Source organism: Pomacea canaliculata, linkage group LG4 (genome assembly GCF_003073045.1).
Source record: "Pomacea canaliculata isolate SZHN2017 linkage group LG4, ASM307304v1, whole genome shotgun sequence".
NCBI classification, from domain to species: Eukaryota; Metazoa; Mollusca; class Gastropoda; order Architaenioglossa; family Ampullariidae; genus Pomacea; species Pomacea canaliculata.
The window spans coordinates 13,505,747-13,530,590 of record NC_037593.1 but is presented as its reverse complement, the minus strand read 5'-3'; the positions used below and the strand labels follow the sequence as shown (position 1 = coordinate 13,530,590).

Below are 24,844 nucleotides of genomic sequence, written 5' to 3'. Positions count from 1 at the left end.
GCAGATATGAAACTGTTCATGTTATCATCGCATTTGTGCAACCAATCAAATGTTGTAAAAAATACAAAAATATTTTAATTAAAGCAACGGTCACATTAACTGCTCGATCAGGCCTGGACCCGAGGGGAAAAAATTGAACCAGGCGGGCATCACCATGAAAGTAAATTATATATTAAAAAATATATGTGAACAGCTAATCGCAAAACAAAGTAATAAGAAAGAAGTAAAGAGCATTCAGTAGGTGGCTTCCTTAACACGACAAATAAACTGTTTCAAAAATGTGAGGAACAGATGAGATGAATACAAAGCCGCGTAACCCGGCGAAGGATGCGAGTTTCTGGAATACTAGTCGCCCCCAGGTGCAAACAGACTGCAAGAATCATTGCTGAGACATCAATACTCTGGCAATTAGAAGCACACGCTCAAGAACTTTTGCAAAGATGAAATATACAATCAGGCGCCGTTTAACGTCATTCGCGCAGACAATGAAGCAATCAAGATAATGAAACCACTCGATCAGGCCATCTGCACCTTCAGTTAGTCGGGCCCTAGTTTTTTCTAGGTTTATTTGTTTGGCAAGACGCGAAAGAAAATTTTAATATTTCTGTCTGCGACCTCATCTGGCTTTAAAGACCCTTAAGTGAAGATGAAATGTGACCTGTCTGCGATTTAAATACCAAATGCTCAGCTTTTTAAAAAAAAAAAAAATATGCCATCTTCAGTAAATTAAGATTCATTATATTTCTGTTCTCTAGTATATATGCGAGTGTTCAACAGCACAAAAACGATCGGCAGACATGATAACAAAAGTTCCGAGAATTTATTATGCAACAGCAATCAGATGTCAAAACGCATGATGTAGCTATTATCCATATTTCAGACAATGGCTGGTTACGAGAAGTGCCTCGTGCTTCATTTGCAGACATATGATGTGTCTAGCAAGACATTAATGTGCCACATCGTGCGGATACGAACTGAAGCCGAAAGCAATACTCTGCTAGTCAATGCCTAGCAGTTAGTGAAACTGCTAATAACGTATACTATAGCTATCCAGCTAACCTCTAGTGGATAGTGACATATTGTGCACTAAGCCTTTGGTATTTGGGTTATATAGACTCAACCGGTTTTGGTTATCATGGAAGACACGTTCCTTCAACGGGTTCGACATTCAGCAGGATAATTGTGTAGAGAAGCGAAACAAAGCAAACATGTCTTCCGTGACAGCGTTCCTACGTATGGCGTAGGAACAGTTTACCAAAAACAGTATTTAATACCCAGAGAACTAAACATTATAACAGCGTGGCATTCTACATGAACATTATAGCATGCGTCCCTGGTGGGTCCTTATAATGTGGACAATGAGATTGTCAATAAAACAATCATACACAAGTTTGGTGGCTTTTATCTTATCGTCAGGAACTGGAGGAGGCATCCTACAAATATCTGCTGAAGTTGTAGTGATACAAGCTGGAAATCTTACGTAGAAAAAACTACTACCCCCTTTCCTAGCCACCAGTATCCCCAAAAGACATTAATTATATTTACCCTTACTTAACAAGAAAAAAAGCAGCCTTTCTGGTCTGTACTGCAAATAATAAATGTCCATAAATATTGTTGAAATATTAAAAATGTTTTACAAATATCTAACGCATTTCTTTTTCCCAAATGAGCTCAAAGTTTTTCATAATAGTGCATACACACAGATAACTTCTTTTGGAACTGGCAGATCCTCCTCAAATTTGTATCCTTACATCTCTAAGATCCATTCTGATTACAGGACAGTACATATACTGCACAACTTCAGACAAGTGTATACTATGGAATTATAATCATGCTTTTTTTAAAAAAATGATTCAAATACTAATATTCCTTGTTTTTCCTTCAGGTTTTCTTTTTAAACTAAAGGGGTTATCAAACTCGCCACAATGTTAGCATTTTGAACCCGAGAAAGAAGTCGTACTTTTAAAACAAAAATTCTTAAGGCAAAACCTTAAGTGACCGCTGCTGAACACTTGCCTAACTGTTCTAACCAGCCTCCCCGAACCCATGAGAATGTGGACTCCATACTCCCAGATCCTTTCAGCATTCCTTACAATGATGGGATATTTATACAGTAGCACAATACTTTATTCTATGTTTGTGTCCATAAAGTGGAATGTAAGACTCAGATCGGCTTGTCCGTGTGCAAATGTAACCTCATTTTAGTAATCCTTAACCTTGGATGCCTTCCTGAATCACATCTTTGCATCATGATTGTCCCTACAACCTAACTCCTCAGAAGTGTTATCAATACTATATTTGTGCATACTATACAAAAGATAACAATAAACAAATATTTATAATATTTTACACTGCCACAGTATTCTGAAATACTAACAACCATATATTTTGATAGCTGAACACTAATGTCAAAAAAACCTGTACACAATTTGCCTAGATACAGTCAGCGATGTACAAAAACCCTTTAAATGCAGCAGTGGTGAATAACATCGTTTTGAATGGATCACAGGGGGTTATTGGAAGCAAATGCCTGAACAAGATAAAACATGATCGTAAGCTAAATGAGAACAAAATTTCTTTCAAAATTGGTCATGTGCTTTATCACACATTTCAAAAACCTAGGAGGCAACAGATTCATGCCAAGAGAGATCCTTCAGACAATGAATAATGCAATAATTTTAAACCAGCAAAAAAAATGTGACTGCAAGTGTCTTGATGGTAAGCACGAAAGGCAACATCAACTACTAGTGTCTCCAAATTGCTTAAAAGAACAAAGAAGAGTGTGTGCGCATGTGAGTGGACACGTTCATGCCTGTCTGTGCCTTTATTTTCATGCATACGTGCAGTTTACTCCAGAGGAAAAAAAAACAAAAAACAAAACAAAATAACAAAACTATACATACATAATCAACAAGATTTCCAGAGTTTGCTTTTAAATGATTTTAAATTACATAAGTACATTAATACTAATGTCTTATGAAAAGATGGTTTCGGTTTAAATCGTTTTATTAAAAATTTCGTATGCTCCTAAGAAAACACACTAGGATTGTCCTAAAATGACATGCCAAGTGAAAGCTTAAGCAGAGTTTCCAGAGATTTATTGTGCTATACGATCAACGCTTTTGATGATTTAACTGATGCCGACAGGTGTCTCATCGCTACGTTGGTAGCTGCCTTCAAAACGATGATTTCCAAGCCGGTTTGCCGCAGTGTGCTGAGTCAGAGGCAGCCCAGATAGAACCCGCAGCAAATAAAATCCAAGCCTTTGCGGCAACTATTCCAGGATTCAAGAATTTGACAAGCGGTGACCAGATCCTGAGACTAAAGAACAGTTGCTTGGATGTGATGGTTCTACAATCGGGCAACAGATACATTAAAGTAACTGAAGAGGATCAGAGCTCAACTTCAGGACTGAAGACTCAGAAAATTTCGTACATGTGCAGTGGATGGTGATGAAAACAGCAAACCACCTAGTTAAACAAACTCAGGATCATATAAGCACTCACTATTGCAAAACAGACATACATTGCGAATAGCATGGCTCACTTAAATTTGTTTAGCAACACACTTCCTCCAGGGTTCTGAACCTTTTTTTTTTTATTATTTTGCTCCCGTTAGTAATGACTAAAATAAACGTAAAGAGGTGAAAGGTCAGAGCTGGTGAAACATATTGCTATGGATGATTTGCTCTAATATTACGATTTATTCAAAATGTGTTAGAGCAGTATTTAAGATAACTGTTAAAGTGGTTGTTTTTTTATTTTTTAGTTTTGTTTCCTGCGTCCAATTTCCAAAGCTTTACTAAACAACAGGTTTCTTGTTAGGCAGAGTCAATTACATTTGCAATTTATATAACAAAGAGCAAATGAAGGAAATAAATGTAAAATGAAGAACTTAATAGAATCATAAAAATAAGCTAGCGTGTTTAATGGAGAAGCATGTCTGAATGTCATCTGGATATTTCTACACTTTTGTCTTCATATCTTCAAATAAAATAATGCTGCTGTTGCAGTTCCTTGGCCTTAGAGTTCCTGACTTTCAAAATTATTTTTGTGCACATCTAGTTTCACATATTGATAACTTTTGCTATGTTTTTACAAGTAACATAATAAGTTGCAATGAAAACAGCAAAATAAATCTACATCTTGAACGATAGAGATTCATTTGTTACAGATTCTGAGGCTCATTTACTCAGAACTTTTTGAACCTTAAACTGTTATATACATGTTCATGCTGTACAATCACCATCTCTCAGATTCTTCTTTAGATCAAGCTTAGTGAAACTGATTTCTTTATATTCCACTTCATCATTCACTATTATCATAGAATGTGAGAAAAAACAATTAAGTGCTGTTAGAATCTTCTCCAGTTTAACAGAAAAAATAACAAAAAATTACAAAGACTGTTGCTCCAAGGTGAGGACCTGATTGTTTTCTTTTAGTTACTGGCAGTTGGAAGTTCAGAATTTGCTGAGGCAACTGAGGACATGGGACTCCTGTTATTAAGATAATTTTCTGCAAGCGACACAGCTGCCGGGATTGTGTCTGCTGACAGCGTTTGGTGTCCTGGCAAGAGCCCAGGTTCCTCTACCTCCTCTCGAGATAACTGTGAAAGCAGTGGGGGGAAATAATCAAGACTTAAATCAAAACAAGCCTTCATATAACATTACAGTTAGTCTGAAAATTTTCATCTCCAATTCATACAACAGACAACCTTTTTGTCTACTTATAGCATACAGGTTTAAATAATACCAGACAATGGCGCTGATGTTGAAACATACTCTGTGTACATGGTTCCTGATAAAGTCTAGGTATGCTGATGTATAGGTCTGATTATGTTTGTGTGCTGTTTATAATTTATCTCTATTTGTCCTTTCATGTGTGAAGTGCCATTAGCTGTGTAAGGATCAGTACTGCATGGTATGTCCACTCATTTAACTTCAAGTACAGCAGAAATAAGCTCAATAAACAAACGATGCTTTAACAAAATGCACTTAGCTAAAATTAAAAGATAATTGCAAATTATGGTTTACTTTCTCACCTGTGAAATTTTCTTAAGTAGATCATAGGCAATGCGCTCAGACACAACAGAGTCTTTGTTGTACTCGGGGTGGGCAGCCACAAAGTCCCTGATCCAGCATGCTGTTGTCTTGAGCTCCCCTGCAGCAATGCAAAGGAATCCCTTTCTAGAGGTCCCCAACACAACCCTCTTACACAGATTCTTGGTATGCGAGCTATGTTTGCCCACATCTCACAAAGCATTTCTGATAACTCACTGCTTTTATAATTTACAAGAGCTGAAAATCCTAACTGTAAGTTCCCACCTTCTCACTATTTTTTTATTATTATTCTTTGATCTTACCTATAAAATCAATTTATTTGGAACTGACTTGTCTTTATAAACAACCTATCGCTCTGACACCTGGTTGGAGCCAAACTGGCAGTAGTCTGAAGAGATTTTAGTCACACCTGAGACACAATCATACCTGAGGCTCTCTTTGCAATCAACTGCAGGTATTGCTGCACAGTGCATCGTGTTTCCACGTCACATTCAATATTGTTCAAGTATGTATTAATCAGAGGCACCAGACCCACAAATTCACCCTGTAGAGTATATGAGACTTTTTAAATCATTTATTCAACACACTTATCACTACAAACTTTACTCCATGGTACAAATTTAAAAAGTAATTCAAATGCACTTCAAAAAAGCCATTTTTCAGTTCAAAGGCAATCTTCTTCTAGTTTCAGATTCCACGTGTTCAATAAAATGTAATAGAATGTTTAAAATATCATTCCTTGAGTTATTTATCAACACACAGTCATACACATGTGCATGTACTGGCAGTAATTTGGGTTAGCTTGTCATAGTGTGTATTAATGTGTACAAGTGAGAAAAAGTGTGAGTACGTGTGTGAATAGTGTTCAAGGGAGAAAACAAAGTTGCATTAAAAAAACCTGAGAGAAAGAAAAACCCAAAGTCAGAATAACAGTAAGCCAGGATGTTTGGAGGTGAGACTACAGAATGGGAAGCCAATGTGCAGATGCTGAGTTTGTTGAAAGAAGAGTACTGGTCAGCAATTTAATGTTTGTGTGGTGTAGACATTTGTGCATGTTCCTGACACACACTTTATGTTTTGCCAAAAAAAAAAAATCTAATAGACACTAAATCCATTCTTTATTTAGTCACCAACATCATATATTGCCTATTGGAACTGTAGAAATTCCTAGTTTGCAACCACGTCTACAGAAGCAATGGAATCATTTAAGGTAAGAATGCAACTTACACTTCCGTTTATGATTTCACTGATTGTCATCAGTTTGTAAACATTGTCCATTCTTTTACACTGAGCACGACAACACTCTGTTGCCACAGCAGGAGAGCATTCTGAAAAACAAAATCAAACCATTTATGGTTAAATTACTTAGCAGTTGTAAATTTAAGGAAGCACAGACTTATCTGCCATGCCCAGAAACCCTTCTTGTTTGTAGGCTGTCATTGCCAAGACATGTTCCTATGCATGCATTTTTTTAATAAATCCAGCAGACGAAAAAATACTGCCTCACCTGTGATAATATCTTTTCGAAAGTAAAACTGACCAACATGAACTGCATCTCTCTTAAAGGCTGTCTTCATGTTTTCATCAACCTAAAATGCATCAAAAGAGTGATGGTCACTCATCAAATACTTGGACTTAGGCTTACATGAATAGATCTGAAATTATTCTGTAAATACCTGAAAAGTCGTTTTTTAAATTTAAATATATAAAAAGTGTTTGAATAAAGGTATACCAAATTTCTTTGAGAGTTCATTAGCAGTCAAAACAAGGTGCTGATAATCCATCCTTTCAATTCACACTTAAATGCACAAGAAATCATTTCCAGTAGATTTGATAAGAAAAGATGGTCCCAAAATGTGTCATCCTGTGCAAAAATGAATGAGAGAAGATATCCTTGGTCCTTTTGGGTATAGGTTTATGTTTTTTAAATCATTTGATATGGATGCAGCAATACTATTTAGCTGTAGCTGTGAAGAAGTTCACATTAGCAGAGTAAACTGTATAGAAAGAGTTAACAATTAACAGCATCCGATCATATGTTTTGCTGTATTTGAAAAATACCTGAAAATCAGTCTAGCACTAGGATGTACATAGGCATTTCGTTGCTTACTCTATGAATTTACACTTTAAAAAGCAGAAATGCTAACTTGAATTCTGTTTTGGATTGATAAAATCTTAAATTATTTTACATTGTTTATACATAAGTAAATTTTCTTTTATTTTTATTTGAGCCTCATGACCAAACCTTTCTGTTTCGCTCACCTTCACTCACCCCCCCCCACCCCTTAAAAAAAAGAAAAATATGAAGAAAAAAAAAATAAAAGTATATTTCTTGCAGATGATTGCAGATACTGTAATAATTGTTATTCAGAACAGTGTATGAATTATGGTTGCCTTTATTGTGAGTTATTTAGATTCAGATGTTGGAACACATTTTCTTGCCAACAAAGTATACTAAGTGCAAATTCCACAAGGGTTGTTTCCTGTCATCAATGAATTAGCCTTTAAAAAATCCATCGCAGAGATGTTGTACATTTGTGTGTGTGTGTCAGGAGGGGGGGGTGGTTTAAAAGGGAGGGGGAAGAGAAACTGCCTAAAATCCACCTACTCACCTTGGAAATTGGAATGAGGAAATTGAGTTTGTATGATAGGATCACACGTGTAAGCAGCACGATAAAAACTGTATATGCTGCATTCTCAAAGTCTGTCAGCTGGGCCTGTCACAAGTTTGAGGTAACAGTAATCCCATGCATACACCCGACACTGACAATATCTCGAAACTGAACTTACATTCTTTACATGACCATTAGACACAAATTAAATTTTGCACCAGAGCCTGCAGTTAAAGAATTACTTAGCGTAGTAATGGTTTGATACTGTATTCCTTAACATTCCTTTTACAATTATTCATTGACAGTGTATTTCACTTATATGAATGGAACAAATGTGTTACTCAAGAACATGTAATGCAACAAGCTTTACCTTTTGTTTCTAAAAAGAAATAAAATAGAATTTTTCACATGGTTTATTAAAGATATTTCACAGTTCCCTGCCTTACTTCTCAGCATCTCTCTTTTCAATGAGATTATGCCTAATACCTCTGTTCAGGCATCACTTGTGCCACCCAAAAAGCACTTTGAACCTACAGATGCTCTCTGGATTTAAAATTTAACTACACAATATTTTCATACTTATGTCTGAAGCCCAGGAAATCAAACCAAATTCACATCAGGCTGAACTATTATTCTTTTGCAGTAAGCTTACACAAGACATGCTTATAAAAGATGTGGCTAAAAGTGGGGTGAAATGTATTAGATTTTAAGGATGTATGAAAACAAAACTAAAAAGCCAGTTTGAATCAAATCACCATCACAATAAAGTAGCCATAATGACAACAGTAATATCATCCAAAGATGTAATTTCCTGTTCATACCTCCATAGGTCTAAACTCTACACGCCACCCAATATTGGAATTTGGAGGAGGAGGCTTAAATCGCATAGTCTGCCAGTTGGTAGACTGAATATTCTGCCCACACAAAAAAGCAACCATCCATAGGCAATAAATGACACTAATTGCTGACAAGTGTGTACTGTTAATGAATGGAATAATTGATGAAATACCCTCATTCATGAGCCACAAGGAAGAAGTCTGGTAAGAATTTTGGAGTAAAGTTACACACTGGGTATGCGAGCTTCAAAAACAAGAATCCTGGACAATAATATGTTAACATTAACACAATAAGCAATAAACTTTCTCCTCTTTATAGCGATTGTTAGACACATGAATGACTCCAAACATACAAGAAATTTAAGGTAGGCTGCTTAATACATTGTCAGTACACAGATTTACCTCAAAATGATCTGTGTCTTCTTCATCATTCTGGTCAATTTTCTCCGAAAATACAGAGATTGGGTCACGAATAAACAGGTGAGCAAGATGCTGTGCCAGAAGAACATCAACTCCTGCAATTAAATAAAGATGATCTTGAGAATTAAAGTTTACATCTTTATGAACATTACTTTCATAGGAATAAAACTCAGTGTTAAAAAAAAAACAACAAAATATACAAACCAAAGCAATGCACATATATATTTTTGACAATGCCAAGTGGCACACATTGTACTAAGTGTCACAATCAGAGTATAGAGGGAAATGGGGGTTTTGTCAGTACATTTGTGTTCAAAGGCCCATTCCTGCATGTGAGATGCTGCACAGGAAAAGTCTCTCACAAATTCCTGGGCTTAACGTGCAAGCCATGCATCAATGCATGGGTGAGTATGTGCTTGCATGAGTGACTGAGGTTGGGTTCAGTAGGTGGAGAGTAAAGTGGGAGAAAATGGCAAAAAATGAGAAAAAGGAAAGGCCAGAGCATGAGGAGACTGAAAAACAGGAAGAAAAATAATGATCTCATAGGACAACTATACTTGAGGACAGAAACAATGAGATCATAATCATGACCATTAAAAAGCTGCTACTGTCTCAATGCATTTACACTAATTAAGTCTTTTAAAGTAACTTCAAACCTTCAGCAGTTAACTGGTCGTATATCTCTTGATCCATTGTCAGTTTGATATCGTTGTAGCAGGCACTTGTGGGTGACAAATAGCTGTCTATAGAATCATACCGGGATTTGCTTATCCGAAACTTGTTTTCTTTCAGTGGCTGATACAAACAGAAATCATTGGCACCATAGGCTAGAGCTTTCTTGGGATAGATAATCAAATAGTATTTTAGCATATTAGTAGAATACTGCAACACGGTTTTATATGTACACTTTCATATGTACCGGAATGCTGTTACACAAGACTCTTAGATTTTTTTATGTCAGTTTTTGCTGAAATTCAATCATGTTTATTAGCATGAATATATAACAGCACAAGTCTATAGCACCAGACTTGTTTATTTAAGCATGCTTAATTATGTTTAATGTCTTTCATCTTGGAATAAAGTTTGCTCACATATTTATTTTTTAATAATCTGTTACAGCACAGCGCCTGACCCTATATTATTAAAAATAATATCTGAAAAAAATTGCATTACTTATAAAAATTTTGAAAGGAGAGGATAATTACAGCTGCACTGATGGTCCACATTTATTAAGTAAATAACCAATAAAAGGATCAAAATGTAAAGAAAAGGATAACATACCAAGGAATCTTGCTTGTACATATATCGTAAAACAGATATGAAGGAAAATTGTTTTTCTTGTACACAAAAAAAGCATCAAAATGATAAAAGTGCATATTACGGTACATGATCTTTAAGTCCTGATAAATTTAAAAGTGTGAAAATGAATAAATTTACACATTTCACCAAACTACAAGTAAAATCTTGCTTCTTTGGAGTTTATTTTGCAAGAAAAGCAACTCCATGGAATCACTCACCACAAGGCCCCTTTCTTCTCTAGTGCGGTCATCCACTGACTGTGAAATGACTGTCCACCGAGTGTCAATGTCCGACAGGTAGCCACGATAAATGGGGGAGGCAGCACTAAGTGCAAGCTAAAACAAGAAATAAAAGTGTTCACATGATTTCTCTGCCCAATTTCACTAGCTGTTCAGCTGTCTAATATAACTGCAGTGAAGTGATGTCTACATAAAATCTGTGTGGCTATTTTATCCTGTTCGTTAAAGTTGGACTTTGTATAATAGCTTTACAAGTCCCACCATATATTCATGTTCTATGTATTTAAACAATTGCAGTCACATATTTTCTCTACAACTATATAGAAATATAAAAGAATTTCTCGTCCACCTGTCCATACAAAGATGTCAGAGAAGGACTGTCCTCTTCACAAAAATTGTCTTTTACCTGGCTAGTAAATCTAGCAAACTTTATACTGATGCAAGATTTAAGATGTAAATAAGGAATAATTTGATAGACTTAATTGCTGTATAAAGTATACTGAAAAATGATTTAATGTTCACTAATTCCTCCTTTATTGCAAGCAATTTTCCTATTTTTTAATGGGACTTGTTTATCAAAGAAAACTCTCAAACTTCAGAGAAACCTGGTTGGAGCTGTAGTAATGAAGCAAGGGCAAGTCATTGCCCTTGCCCTTGGACAACATGGGAAACTCAAAGAAAATTTCCAAGCATTATAAGTGGTGTACAGACCCTGCAGATGTTTTACCCTGGAGCCATAGTTATAAAGTGGTGGCAAAGAAACACAAAGCAGTGTCCGCAAGGTCTGGACACTTGCTTTATGACTTTGGAAACAAGATGCTTTTCCTCAAGTTCCACAGTTTTCCCTGGGTAAATAATTTACTCTTGCTTTATAACCACAGCCCCAGAAGGCTAGCAGGCAAAAGATCAGTATCACCGACCTAAATCAACACAGTTGACTAACGTATTTATACAAAATGATAATACCTTTGAGAAACAAAGAAAGATTTATGAAAACCTTTGTCCTCATTTTAACTGACTGAGCCCTTTGACGGACCAGCAGAATCTCCCATATTCTTGAATATGATCACACTAACGAACATGCCCACAGCTGTGAAATCATACACATTCTTCCATTTGATCCTTGAAATCACTGGGCAAAACCACGGGCTCAGGGCTGACCTGGCGCCAAGAGGCTGCATCCTCATGACAGGTATAAACAATCGATGTGTTGGCCATCTCAGGTGGGTGTCTGCAGCGAAGTTTACCCAGCAGCTACACCAGGTATGACCCCCTTGGCCCTGAGGTTTGCATTGCCAGGGTAAAACAATCTGATCAATCTGACCAATGTGCTTGCTCGCAAGCAAGGATAACAAAGGATGTGTGCTAGACCAAGGAGGCGGAAGGAGAGGTTAGAAACTTTTAGCCATGATCTTAACCATAGGCGGGCGCTGTTCTTCTGTAGCCCAGTAGCACGATGGGCTTGTGCATTACCACACACACTGATCTTATTGTTTTAGTAACAGAAAAGCGACAAAATTATGCAAGAAAAAAGCATTTTGGGCTTTTTAAAAATCATTTTGCCAAGGGCTTGTGAAAGGAAAACAAATTTTATAGGAAGTCTTTATTTCAACTGTACCTGCAAAACAGCTATATAGTACACCCACGTTATGCAACCTTTTGATAAACCTGACTGAATACTCCATATTCCTTCTTTCTCTCCACCCTCCAAGTACACAAGAATAAGGTTGAGGATCCAATCATTCTCAAAATTATTCCAAAGATCAACTGAGCTATGGCCTTTCCCCATTTTTTTTATACTGGTCACCTTATAAAAGGCTTCGAACCTCTGCACAGTGCATATATTGTTCCTGAAGATGGCTTATATACAATGCCAGTGCCTTTCAGGTTGACAACACTTAAAAGGTAAGTCATCAGTTCATTACTGCACATTAGTGTTGTCACAAGCACTACATCAAACTTTACATGTTTGTGATCTCTGTGTTAAAGATTATTCATGAATGCATTCCATAAGCAGCTATCTACTTGTTTCAAACAAGGAACTGATACAGATGTTCATGTTGAGTAATGACTACCCTGTATAAAGATGCTGATTTTATACTCCATTACAGATATTTTTCAATTTTTGCTTTATAAAATGTTTCATATTCAATCTTTTATTGCAAAGATATTAATGTTTACTTTAAATTTTGTTTGTCCAAAAAAACAAATTCCATTAATGTATAGAAAGATAAACAGATGTGTGGGGTGGACAGAGAGAAAGAGAAGCACACAGAAGGACTGACAAGCAGGTGGAGTGACAAGTTCTTGTCAAAGCGGCCTAAGAAACATACAATAATTTCTATTTCTGACACTAAAAATTTCCCATAAATACGTTTTAAACTATTTGGTTTTGCTGAAATTTTCACAAAGCAACAGTTGGCAAAGGGACTAATTAGCAAGACCAAATCAAGCTTGAGGAAAAACTGGACACATACCACCTGGTACCTAAAGCAATGAAATAACAAAGTGTTATGTCTTTTGCATCATGATTCATCTATTCAGCACTGACACTCTACTTCTAACAAATTAATTGTAGCAAATATACCCCTAGCTGTTTCTTTTCTTCACAAAAGAATTTAGTATATAAAAGAAATATGTACTCTCTGAGGGAATATATTATACTACATATTAACTACATACATTAAGTATGCACACACTCAGCAGTCACTGCCCCATGAGGCAATCCCCACTTACTTGGAGTACCATCACATTTTGGTTAACTTCATAAATAAGGTTATAAATAACTGCAAAACAGAACTGTGGCTTACAAATGTCTTGAATATCCATTTTTCTGAAAAAAATTTATCCTTACTTTATGAAGACCCATTTTGTCTTTGTACCCAATTTTCCAACAAGAATGGAACACATGGAAGAAACCAAGATAAAGGAACAGGAAAACAGAAATCTCTTCTGTTCAAATTAACTGGTCCTATATCCAGAACACTTGCATAAAGCTCCACTTTAGATTTAAATACTGTTGTGACTTTTCATAATAAATAACAACAAACAGGGAAGCTCAGTGTGCTTCAGTGCTCTGAAATGTTCCTGCATGTGCTACCACTATCCTGCCTTTTTCCAAAGGGAGAGGGTTATACTGGAAAATAATCAAAAATTTCACTAGAATTAGCTTTTTTAATCTGGTAAGAGAAAGGTAACAGCAGATAACAATTTAGCCAGTTAATCTGCACTTACCTCACAGTCTATTATTTGGGGGAGGCGGGGAAATGCTGTGAGGTCATTGTTTTGTGAACACTAAGCCCATCTCCTCTACCTCACTGCTTTGCATTCCACAACCTTCTAATGGGGCAAGAATCCATTTAGCAGCTAGGTCCTGGGGAAAGCATGAAGTGTTATATTTGTATCAAACCAGATAGTATAAAGCACCCCAGACCTGAGAGGCAGGTGTTCTTCTACCACTCTGCTGTCCACTTCCCCTGTATAAATGGATTCATCACTTTACAGCTAGTCAAGGTTTAGTCACTTAAAAATGCCAGCTATATTTCTGGTAACAAAAACATCAAACTTCTAATACCCAAACATGTGGGAAGAAACTCACATCTCCCATCCTCCTTTTCCCCTACAGCATGGGAAGCAGGTAAAAACTCCAAGATGATAATAATCCCAGCCAGAAATTGTATTGTTCTCACCAACAAAAGATCAAAATGGCATGTGAAATGAAATGACATTAAGTGATGGCTTACTGTACTTATCTATGTGCAACTGCAAGCATACAAATTAATCTTAGTTTCCTTTGTACAATATCAGTATAAACTTTTTTTTAGCAAACTACAAATTCTTGGATCCATTTCAGATAAAAGACCATCCACCAGCTGTGTTCACCACTTCAGAAGTTTTACCGCAGTCATAATTATGAAACTACTAGCCATAGCGTCATGCTCCCTGCTTCTATTAATTTCACACAACACATCTGCACAGACCATAGGAAATTTGCCCACAGAAGGTAGCAGTGCAACTAACATTTCAGATGATGGTCTCACCGATAAAAATGGTTCTGATGATGCCATAGACTACTCAGACTCAACAACAGATATAAACAACGAAGGGGATTTGGGTGCTGACGATTATGACAGTAGTGATAGCGAGGATGGTGAGGAGGAAGAATACGATAATAATGAAAATAATGAAGGTGAAGATATAGAAGATGCTACAGAACTGGTAGTGGATGTTGCAACAGAAGGTTCAGAGCCATATGATGAGTATGTCCACAAGAATGCAACCATGGAGCATAGCAATCTTTTACTATCATCTACGTTAAAAGGTTTATCATCATTACCAGAGGCAATGTCAACAAATGCAGCAATGAAAGGTGAACTTTCAGCTGATGCTGAGACCACGCAAACATCTCAAGATAGAAACCCATCACAGACATCATCGTCAGAAAACATCTGGTCGTCACCACCACCTGGCAAGTCAGTCAGCACACAAGGGGACACAAAGAGCCAGCACGTGGAAACCAACATTTCCGAAGAGCAGCAAAAAGCACAATCAACACATAAGGCAGAAAACACTTCTCCCAAACAGCAGCCAACCCAGCCATCAAAGACTCAAATCACAAGTACCATTCCTGTCCATCCAACAACATCAGTTGGCAAGAGGATCACTAACACCTTTGCAACACTCATCAAGAGCCATATGGAGGTGGGAACAGAAAAACTGACAACCACAGTCATTCCAGCTGTGCGACAGCCTGTAAACAAAGGCAAAAGACCTGTTCAGAAAAGAACAACTCAGACAAGCCCCAAGAAAGTTAAGCCCATGCCTCTACGGGCAGTGGAGTCTAACCTGCAGGTCTCAGGTAAAGAAGATAAATAATTCTCTGTTGAAAGTGATCTACCTTTTGCAGTCAACCTGTGTGTGTGTGTGAGAGAGAGAGAAAGGGGTGCATCTGTTATGTGTATGTATATACATGCATTTGTGTGAGTGTGTGAAGTCGAGAAAGAGTATTTGCAGCTGCATGGAAACGGCAAAAATTAATATTTTTTTTAACTCAGATGAGCTCAAAAAAAGAAATGACGCTGTTCCACTTCTCTAAATTTTGCCATCCATCTGATACTCCATCAAAACTTCCACTCATCCAACTTTCCCACTCTTCTTTTTCTTCCTATTCACCCCCAGTGGAACATAGGGCAAACTTTCCCAATCTACCATTTAAAAAAAAGCAACAAAAACCCTTCCTAGTGAAATATAAGGATTACAAATATTTTCATATCATTTCGTATCAGATGCTGCTGCAAAATCCAACAAAAGTGACAACAGACCAGCCAAAGGCAACAATAAGTCCAAAAATCAGAATGCCAATAGTAACCCTGGTCCACCTGGTCCAAAAGGTCCACCTGGTCCACAAGGTCCGCCTGGTCCACAAGGCAGCCCAGGTGCACCAGGTGAGTGTAAATGTGAAGATTCTGGATCAGGCATGCGGATGCAGGCAGCTGTGTCAGCAGTGCTAACCAAACATTTTGGGCCAGATAAAGACATCATTGTGCCCTTTGATCTGGAGCTGACTGACTTGGCTGACAACTATGACAACACATCTGGCATCTTCTTTTGCAGCATCCCTGGCACCTACGTCATCTCCTTATATCTCATGTCCCACCCTGGCTCTAAGGTTAATGCTCGCATTTTTGTCAACAGCCGACCTGTGGCAGCCCTCTGGGCGGATGACAACAAAAATGCTGGGTTTTATCCTTCATCTAGCATCCAAACAATTAGTCGGTTAGAGTTTGGTGATCAGGTTTATGTGATGTTGGTAGATGGTGGTTATGGGGATAGCTGGGTTCATGCAAACTACAATGTGTTCACAGTCTTTCTCCTATATGAGGACATGTTTGCACGCTAGTGTAACAAACAATTTTTGGTCAGTTGCAGCAGAAAATATCAAAATGTGCCTTTTGGGGAAAAAAACTAACTCTTTATCTTCTGCTTACAACTCTGACATGATTTCCACTTAAATGATTACTTAAGAGTCACATTTCTGCTGACAAGAACATTGGACTTTATTATTTGGTTAATGGGTTCCTTTCTCTGCTGCCACAAAACAGTAAGCTTGTCTTTACAGAATAAAGTGACATTTTCAGTAATGTCATGGCTGTAAGTCTGAATATTTACTGATCCGAAAAGTCAAAATTGCCTTTTTCAAGAAGACAGTTAATACCACACAATTCATTTTCTTGTGTATACTACATGTTTCAAAGCTTACTCATTTGTTAATATTATATATATTAAGTACCTAAGCTCCAGGCATTTTTTTAAAAGTTTTTTTGCCTGACTTCATATTTTCATCTTGTATGACCTATGTAGCAGAATAATGCTTATACATGCATGTTTAAAACAATCACCTTTTTTTGTTTTGCTGTATGACAACAGCACTATAAGTGTACATGACATTTTAAAATGTGTTTAAAAAGCTCTAAAACAGAATATTAAAGTTAAATATACCTCTGATTTGTTTGTTGGTTTTTTTTTAAGTCAAATAAACTCAAAAGTGAAAATGATAAATGGAAAAATGTACACTTGGAAATCCTAAGAAAATCTATGTACTCTCCAAATCCCAAATGTTAAAGTACATTTTATTTACAAATGGAGTGGTTTCTTCTTCATCACAAAAAGTACTAATTCCTTATTCAGATATGTTTTAAAGTTTCAGAGAAATATTCAGAAATAAACTTCCCGTAATACTGTAGCGTGGTAAAAATGGTTTCTAGGGCAAAATGCCCTTCAACTAGGCAGCTAAATGTGAAAACAGAAAGCAATTTGTCCAAGAGTTATCTGTAACCTGTATAATATCCTGATTTCATGATCTAAGGTTTATCCTGCCTTATTTCACTCTGCATGTTTTATTTTACCATAACCTGTATAACATCAAATACATGTATGTATATTCTGCATAAAATTCATTTATACGAGAATTAAAGTTTTTTTTTTCCTTTCTTTTATGCCTTCATCCTTTCTACAACATCTCATATTTTGATCTTCAAAATGTGTACATGAACGTGCATGCATAAATGCATGAGCACATAAAAACATACTATACATATTTCAGCCACTTAATTTCAACTGGATCGCGAGTTAATGCAAACAGGTCTTCTGTGAAGTCTTCTTTTAATCCTTATTCACTCAGAAGCTTCACTAGATCACTGTGACAAGCACAGAGAGGTAGACTAAGATCTCTGTTACAGGTACATTTGGCTCAGCCAAGTCTCTTATGTTGGACAAGTAACAAAGAATAGCATAGCACACACATAAAACTGTGGCACTGCACTGGTTCAAAGGATCCCAGCATGCTGACCAAGCTAACTGTTTACAACAAGCCTGGCTGAGGTATGGCTGGTTAAGAAGGGCTTTAAATAACATTCATAACTTCAGTAATAAACTCACCATGATTGGACAAATAGGAGCAAGTTGATCATACAAGGCACGTGCTTCTGTGATGTTGCAAGCCTGAAATGTCACCTGAAGGCAGCAACAGCCCATTCCAAAACCCATGCAGTCCATGTATATGTGGTCTGGCTTTGCTGATCGCTGTGCTTCCCCTGTTACGTCACCCAAGTTTGAGAAGTCTTCCACAAAGGGATAAGGGGTCTTCTCATCTTTGAAAACTGTTACATGCAAAACACATACACATGCACATTTTTTAATAATTGTCACAGACACCATCCATAATGCTATATGATTATACTATTTTTATTATTCAATGACCAGATAAATTTGTAATCCGCTTCAAAATCATGCTGATAACTAAAGACAACAAACACCACATGAATAAAATATATAGTAATATACTTTCTGAGGCATTATAAACATCTGTAACTCTACAATCTTGTTAGATATAAGAATTAATAATCATAACCAAACAGAAAATTAACAGAAGCAACACAAAACAGAGACATAGCTGGGTTTTTTTTCTAGAATAGTACAGCTATATATAAAATGGCAATTAAGTAAACAAGTTTTAAAATTCTCACTTGGTACATTGATGCAAACTTTTTCTTTCCGACGTTGTCGGATGTTCCTGGTCAGTGTTCTGAGAAAGGTTTTCATTTTTGTTGTAACACGATCAATTAAGTGATTGAATTAATTAAACTTTTTTATCGTATATAGAAGTGTACAAATTGCCCTAAAATCTTTGAAACTCTTGCAATCATATCTGTGATCACAAGGCATCTTTAAATTCTTTACCAGGCTAATATGTCTGACTACTACATCTACTTGTTTATCAAATTCATATGAAAGAATATGAATCTAAAGCAAGAATTTCTAGGTAGCCATAAGGCATTATGTTTTTTGACCTAAAAGATGGGTGTTATCTTGCTATAATTGAAGAATCACTTGTCTCATGGTATTTTCTGCTAAAACGATAATCAGCCCCTTTGGCCAGTTACATAAAATGTGTTTTTTAAATGGGATTAAGGGGAAAAAAAAAGAAAAATATAACAAAAGTGATATCATGAAACTTACTTGAATCGAGGATGCCCACTGTTTATTGCTTCATCAGGAAAAAAAATAGAGCAAGAAGCCCCATTTATAGGATCTGGATTGTATGCAGGGTCAGTGAACTCTGCAGTGCCTAGCCTATAAAGCAAGCAAAAAAAAAAACCTATTAAATGAATGAAAAAATAAAGAGAACAATCAATTATCCAGATCAAAATAGCTAAAACTTTTATGCAAAGTTCTGAAATTTAGACAACACAAGAATGAAGGACTAAATTACAATATTCACTGTACTAGTGAGTGAAATGTCTTTCTAAGACACAAATGAAGTGCTTTAATATTTATTTTCAAAGACATTACTTCTAGGTGGGATTCTGTCTTCACAGCAACTATAATCAAACATTAGCCTTAATTGTATATATTATGGTCACAAACAGCAAATAATAAATGAAGCAGGCATGTAGATTTAGATATTGATTAGAGCATTTGATAATCTATCTATGTACATTATAGAGCTAAAATGATACTTCAATTTTATTTTGATAACTATGGCAATTCTAAACTAAACACACAAGTATATGCTTGATTTAGCTATGCATGTCCCATTTTCACGCCTTCTATGAATCTGCAAATGTCTTCATCAATTTAAGTTTCTAGTCAGTTGACATTTTATTTCAGCAAAATCAGAATGAAATGATTGTCCATCATCTTTTGTGTAAACTAAATTGTTAGGACTAACAAAACAGTAAAGCTACCTGGGAAAAACAGTAAGGGACAGTGGCACTTCGTCTGCACTTAATATAGATTCAATCTCACGTCTCCTGAAAAAGGAAAAAAGATTTAATGGCACTTAACTTTATATTTACATGCACATGCGGAAGAGAATCTCACTCTGTCACACAAACACACACCTGCATACAAAGAGAAACATGTTTACAAAAAATTGTTAAAATGTACCATGCATTCATTTTCTAATGTCTTACCCACTAACATCAATACCATGAATGAAATAAAATGAACGAAGACTTGATCTATGCGAACTACTACTAATTTATTGCAATCTCCATGACATGCCACACAAATAAATTTTACTACAAGTATTAGACAATGACATGGTGAACATCACAGGATGTTTCAAAATGCTAACCTTCGCCTCATGTTAGCCTCCACAAGGTTGAAGTGAGCCATCAGGCCTCCATATGGCCGTCCTGGTGTACCCTCCACCATATACTCTGCATACTCTGGATGCCAAGCTGTGCGCTGTTCACTAAAAAATAAAAATGTTCCCAAAATAGACCTAAAACAAATACATCAATGTAGCAGCATCTTTAACTACATCATTGAAAATATTTATCCCATGAAGTTCTAGAAATAAAATTACCATACACAGCAACTTTGTTCAGCCATGTGTTTTACACATATAAAACTTGACATTCTGACCTATCTCTAGCCCTCATTTCACCATCACTGTACACTCTTTGACCAAAATTTGTCTTTTATCCACACTCTTGTTGTAACTGTCTCTCTTGCACACACACATTTTCCTGTCTCTCTTTCACACACTGTGCATATGTAGACATCCCTATATCCCATACATATATACCCACATTCCTACACATAGACACATATCTACACCCACCACATGCTATACACACACTCTTATATGCCCATGTCTACCCCTCCACATACACACACATGCCCTCTTTTTTTCTTTTCCCAGCTTCATGAGTTTCTATTATTCGAGTACAAGAGCTAAAGTTAGCTCTGTTGCCCTAATCCAACTAACCAATTTAGAGTACAGTTAATAAACCTCGATATTAAGACCTCCCCTATTGCAACCCCCTCTAAGATAACAGTTCAAAAACATGTTCACAGGCATATTTTGTCATGGTCATCTCTGTTCTGACTACTTTCCCAAAGCAGCTAAGGCATTTTAAAAAAAGACTCTTTGTCTACCATAGTTCACATGTATTGAACAATTTCTGTTTTCTGAAGAGTTCTCATATAAATCTTCAACAAGCTGCATTAATGGTGAGATCAGTAATCATGACAAAGCAAAAGTAAAAAAGACAAAGAAAATCACTATGACGTGGTTCTAACATCTTTATTTTGAACATTTAAATAAATGAACTTGAATTTATAGGTATTAAAGAAATCATGGTTTGTGGAACGAACTCAGACTGGTTGAATTTTGTATTTTTTTGGTTAAAACCCCTCTCAGTTATAACCTGACTACGGTGGATTTTAAGCAAGTATTAATAAAAAGCTCCTATTGTACAAGCCTATCTCAATTTATTTTTAAACAAGCTGTAATCTAATCACCATTTCAAGACATTCAGCATAATGTGCATGATGGCTTTATTTTGTCCCTTTTTTACATCTTTTTAATAATTATATGCAATATCAACGAAACTGGTTGGTTAGTCTGATCAATGAACTTCATTACCGCCAATATGAACTTAAATATCCAAAGAAAATCCCTTGCTAGTTCATATGTATCTTCAAGTGTTTAGAAAATATAAGTTTAAGCCAACACATCAAAATAATACCTCTTTTTTTCCTTCTTCTGTGCATGCACTTCATCACTAAACAAGCATGCCTTCATTGGTATTTACCTGAGGTACACTCACCTATCACACTTCTCTTGCAGCTCCTTAAGAGCTTTTAAAACTTCTGGTGCATGAAGTGCAAGTCTTACACGGCAGTTATTATCATCAAACTTCACCAGCTGGTACTCCACCTTTTGAATAAGAAATTAGCACCTCTTAAGATGTTAGACATGGACTGCGCTTCACAAGTTAGCACAGGATATAATCATGCATAGAAAAAGTGATGTGAATATACAAACTCAACTTTTTTTAATACTGTTCACTCCCACTGGTCAATTAAAGTAAAAACTGATGGCACATTATTTATGTTTTTTCAAATTTAATAATAATTATACACTGTTCAATAAACTCCAAAATACTTGCTTGACCAAATAAGATTCATTTTCTTTCAATGAAATGTGTAAATTATATTTGCCTATGATTTAAAACTGGAACTGTTTTTACTAGGCTTTAGGAAGTCATCATTTTTCTAACTGACAGTGAACGATGTTCCCATTCTTGCCACTTCAGTTTGGTTTTTTAGGTCCCTCCTTATCCCCCCCTGGTTCCAACGCCAATGACTGAGGGTATTGCACTAAATAAATACGTAACGTAGCTGATTGTTCCACTTTCAAAATAATTATGGCAATATCTCTCATGAACTTTTATTTTATGTCGAAGATAAGTAAATAAAACGATCAAAGTATTCACATGTTCAAGACAACACTCTTTTTGATTCATGTTTCAGACGACTGCGGACTTTCTTTTTTTTTTTAAACGCTCTTCATTCATTGTTTGATAATCTGAACTTTTATTGATTATGGATACATTTCAGCCAAGTAAGGGAAATAAGAATGTGATTCATAGACTGAACTGGTTCATCTGCTAATTTATGATACAGTGCTGAAAACATAACTGAACTAAACCTTTTTTCCAAGAATTGAAATGTAAGTCCGTGATCGAACGTTACCAACCTCATCGCCCCAGTACAGAACATCCTTTGTCCTGTCTTTCAGTTTACGATAATGATTGATGAACTGCTGGATTCCGTGTTTTCGGACGTGATCAGCGTATTGCTTTGTTTCTTCCCAGGACAGAGGAGATCCTTCGGAAAGCAAACCCATGTCAACTGCACCTGTGAGCTGAGGAAGTTGCCGTCTGCTTCGAAGATGGCCTCTGTCAATATGTATTATGTAACGAACTTTACATTCGATACTGAAAAAAGTAAATAAGTTCCGCAACTACGGTTTTATAAACTTTTAAGACTTAAAATAACTACTGTCTTTCAGTTATCCTAGTTTTCTCTTTTTAACAACCCGGCAAAAGAGCTCCGTCACTTTTGTTTACTGGATGTGCGCGTGCGCAGATTGCGGGAAACCACCTTCCGATGACACAGCACTTTCCGCCCGACTACGTGCCTGCGAAAATCCGGAACAGTTCAACTGCTCACCGATTATTCTAGACATGAACGCCCCCGCCCAGCTTACAGAAAACTTACAAAATTTAGAACAATCAACACCATTTTATAAATCCGATCATTAACGAGAGTTCGTAAATCATGTGTTAGCTACACGTGCGTATATATATATACACGGGGTGAGGGCGAGGGGTGCCAGTTCTTTTTATAAAATGATAGAGTAATTAATTAGTGACACTTTTCATTATTTTATTCTGTTAATATGAACAGCCGCAAATTTCTTTTGTTGCCTTTGCTCGATGATGATCGGTATTAATTACTAAAACTTATCATCCCGAACCATGAATTTGCTTTTAAATTGTACTTTAAGTAATTCAAACAGTGTAATCACCAACATGACTTTCAAGAAGTATATAGATAAGGGCGAACGTACGTGACCCCATTTATAACTCTCCGTAAGTACCAAATTATGACCGGAATATCTACTGACCTACCGATGAAAACCGACTTTTTGAATGCCTGTTTGTAACCGAACTCCCGGAGAAGATCACAGCCAGACGTGTACAATACTAGACCGGGAAGTAAATGGTATATGTGGTCGACATCTTTTTTAAAATGATTCGTGACAATAAAGGGATCGGTCAAAACACACACACACATAATTAATACAAAGGCGCATATTGGTTTCTGTGGTAAAAGGCATAAATGTGATGGAATATATTATGATCAAGCTGACATCATGCTGAGTTTGCATGGGGTTTATTGCACACACGTACGTACATGCGCGCTTAATTGTGTGTATGGGAGAAAGGGGGGGGGGGGTGCACTATCTCGACATCGGGCAGGTGAACTGCATGGTGACCAAGATATTTTGCTTGCGTGATATCCGCAGTTTCTAGCAAGGACACAGCAAAACTTTCCGTGAACATTTCTCTGCACGAAAGGTCAAAGTTCAGATTCCGAAAAAAAAAGGGCTTTGCGCAACAGGTACTTCGGCCGGTTAACTCCGTGGACATCCGTACTAACGAAAAAGTAGGATCCGTGTTCTACCATAAGGCGAACTATATAGGCAGTTGCCTCGGACCCACTCACCTCATGGGGCGCCAACAGCAGAATTTTACAATACTTTTCTCTCTGTAGCAATATCATTCACTTTATATAAATATAGATTGAAAAAAAAAGTTGGAGCAGTGAACGTGAAAATTATATAGTTTGTTCCGTCATTGTTATTGTGTTCAAGAGATTTTATGGTATTTGGAAGTGTTTCTGAGATGTTTGATGGACATAGATAAACATGACAAACTGAAGCTAAAGACTATTAAATGTATGCTTTCCGACTTACGTGCAAGATCGACTTTAAAGACGGTGTTTCAGGAAGGTACCTCGTTTGTAACTCGGAGACCGTCTGCAATGTCCTGTTTCTTTGGATAATCGCTAAACAGTTCAGCCCCACTGACTTTGGGTTGGGCATTTATTTGAGGGGGGCCAGAAATTTCCACTATCTTTGCTGAGCGGCACTAAGGTGCAGTGTCTCACTCGCCCAGTCGGACACTTTTGTCGTGAAATACTGTAAACTTCTTGAAAATGATGTGTTATAAAAATGATCTTCTCTTCTGTTAAAAAAAAAAACCGTACAAGATTCCCACCTGAATGTGAATGATAATTTCTTTTATGACATACATACCTTGGTATATCACACACACACATATATATATATATCTTGATACATGTTCAGATTTGCTTTTACTCGCACATACAAACACACATATATATATATAGAGAGTAACCAAGACTTTCACTGGTCAGCGACTGGAAAACTGTCGATTTGCCCATCTGAGCTTCACCTTTCTTACACAGCGCTACATTCACTACTTCATACGACCT

At 36.6% G+C, this 24,844-nt stretch overlaps 2 protein-coding genes across 2 annotated transcripts; one reads left to right on the top strand and one right to left on the bottom strand.

The window, feature by feature from the left end:
- Positions 1-23,039, bottom strand: LOC112562219 (glutamate--cysteine ligase catalytic subunit-like). The gene is made up of 17 exons (XM_025235316.1): positions 22,518-23,039; positions 21,586-21,695; positions 20,103-20,222; positions 19,711-19,776; positions 18,983-19,096; positions 18,490-18,548; positions 17,903-18,123; positions 10,445-10,561; positions 9,584-9,722; positions 8,910-9,022; positions 8,493-8,585; positions 7,672-7,776; positions 6,567-6,648; positions 6,287-6,387; positions 5,486-5,603; positions 5,041-5,159; positions 1-4,605 (listed from the first exon to the last, which is right to left on the bottom strand). The coding sequence occupies exons 1-17, from the start codon at positions 22,665-22,667 to the stop codon at positions 4,438-4,440; spliced, it is 1,995 nt and encodes a 664-aa protein (XP_025091101.1). The 5' UTR covers positions 22,668-23,039; the 3' UTR covers positions 1-4,437.
- Positions 12,316-17,881, top strand: LOC112562220 (collagen alpha-1(XV) chain-like). Its single transcript, XM_025235317.1, has 3 exons — positions 12,316-12,370; positions 14,319-15,323; positions 15,751-17,881. The coding sequence occupies exons 2-3, from the start codon at positions 14,378-14,380 to the stop codon at positions 16,362-16,364; spliced, it is 1,560 nt and encodes a 519-aa protein (XP_025091102.1). The 5' UTR covers positions 12,316-12,370; positions 14,319-14,377; the 3' UTR covers positions 16,365-17,881.
- Positions 23,040-24,844: the final 1,805 nt, after the last annotated feature.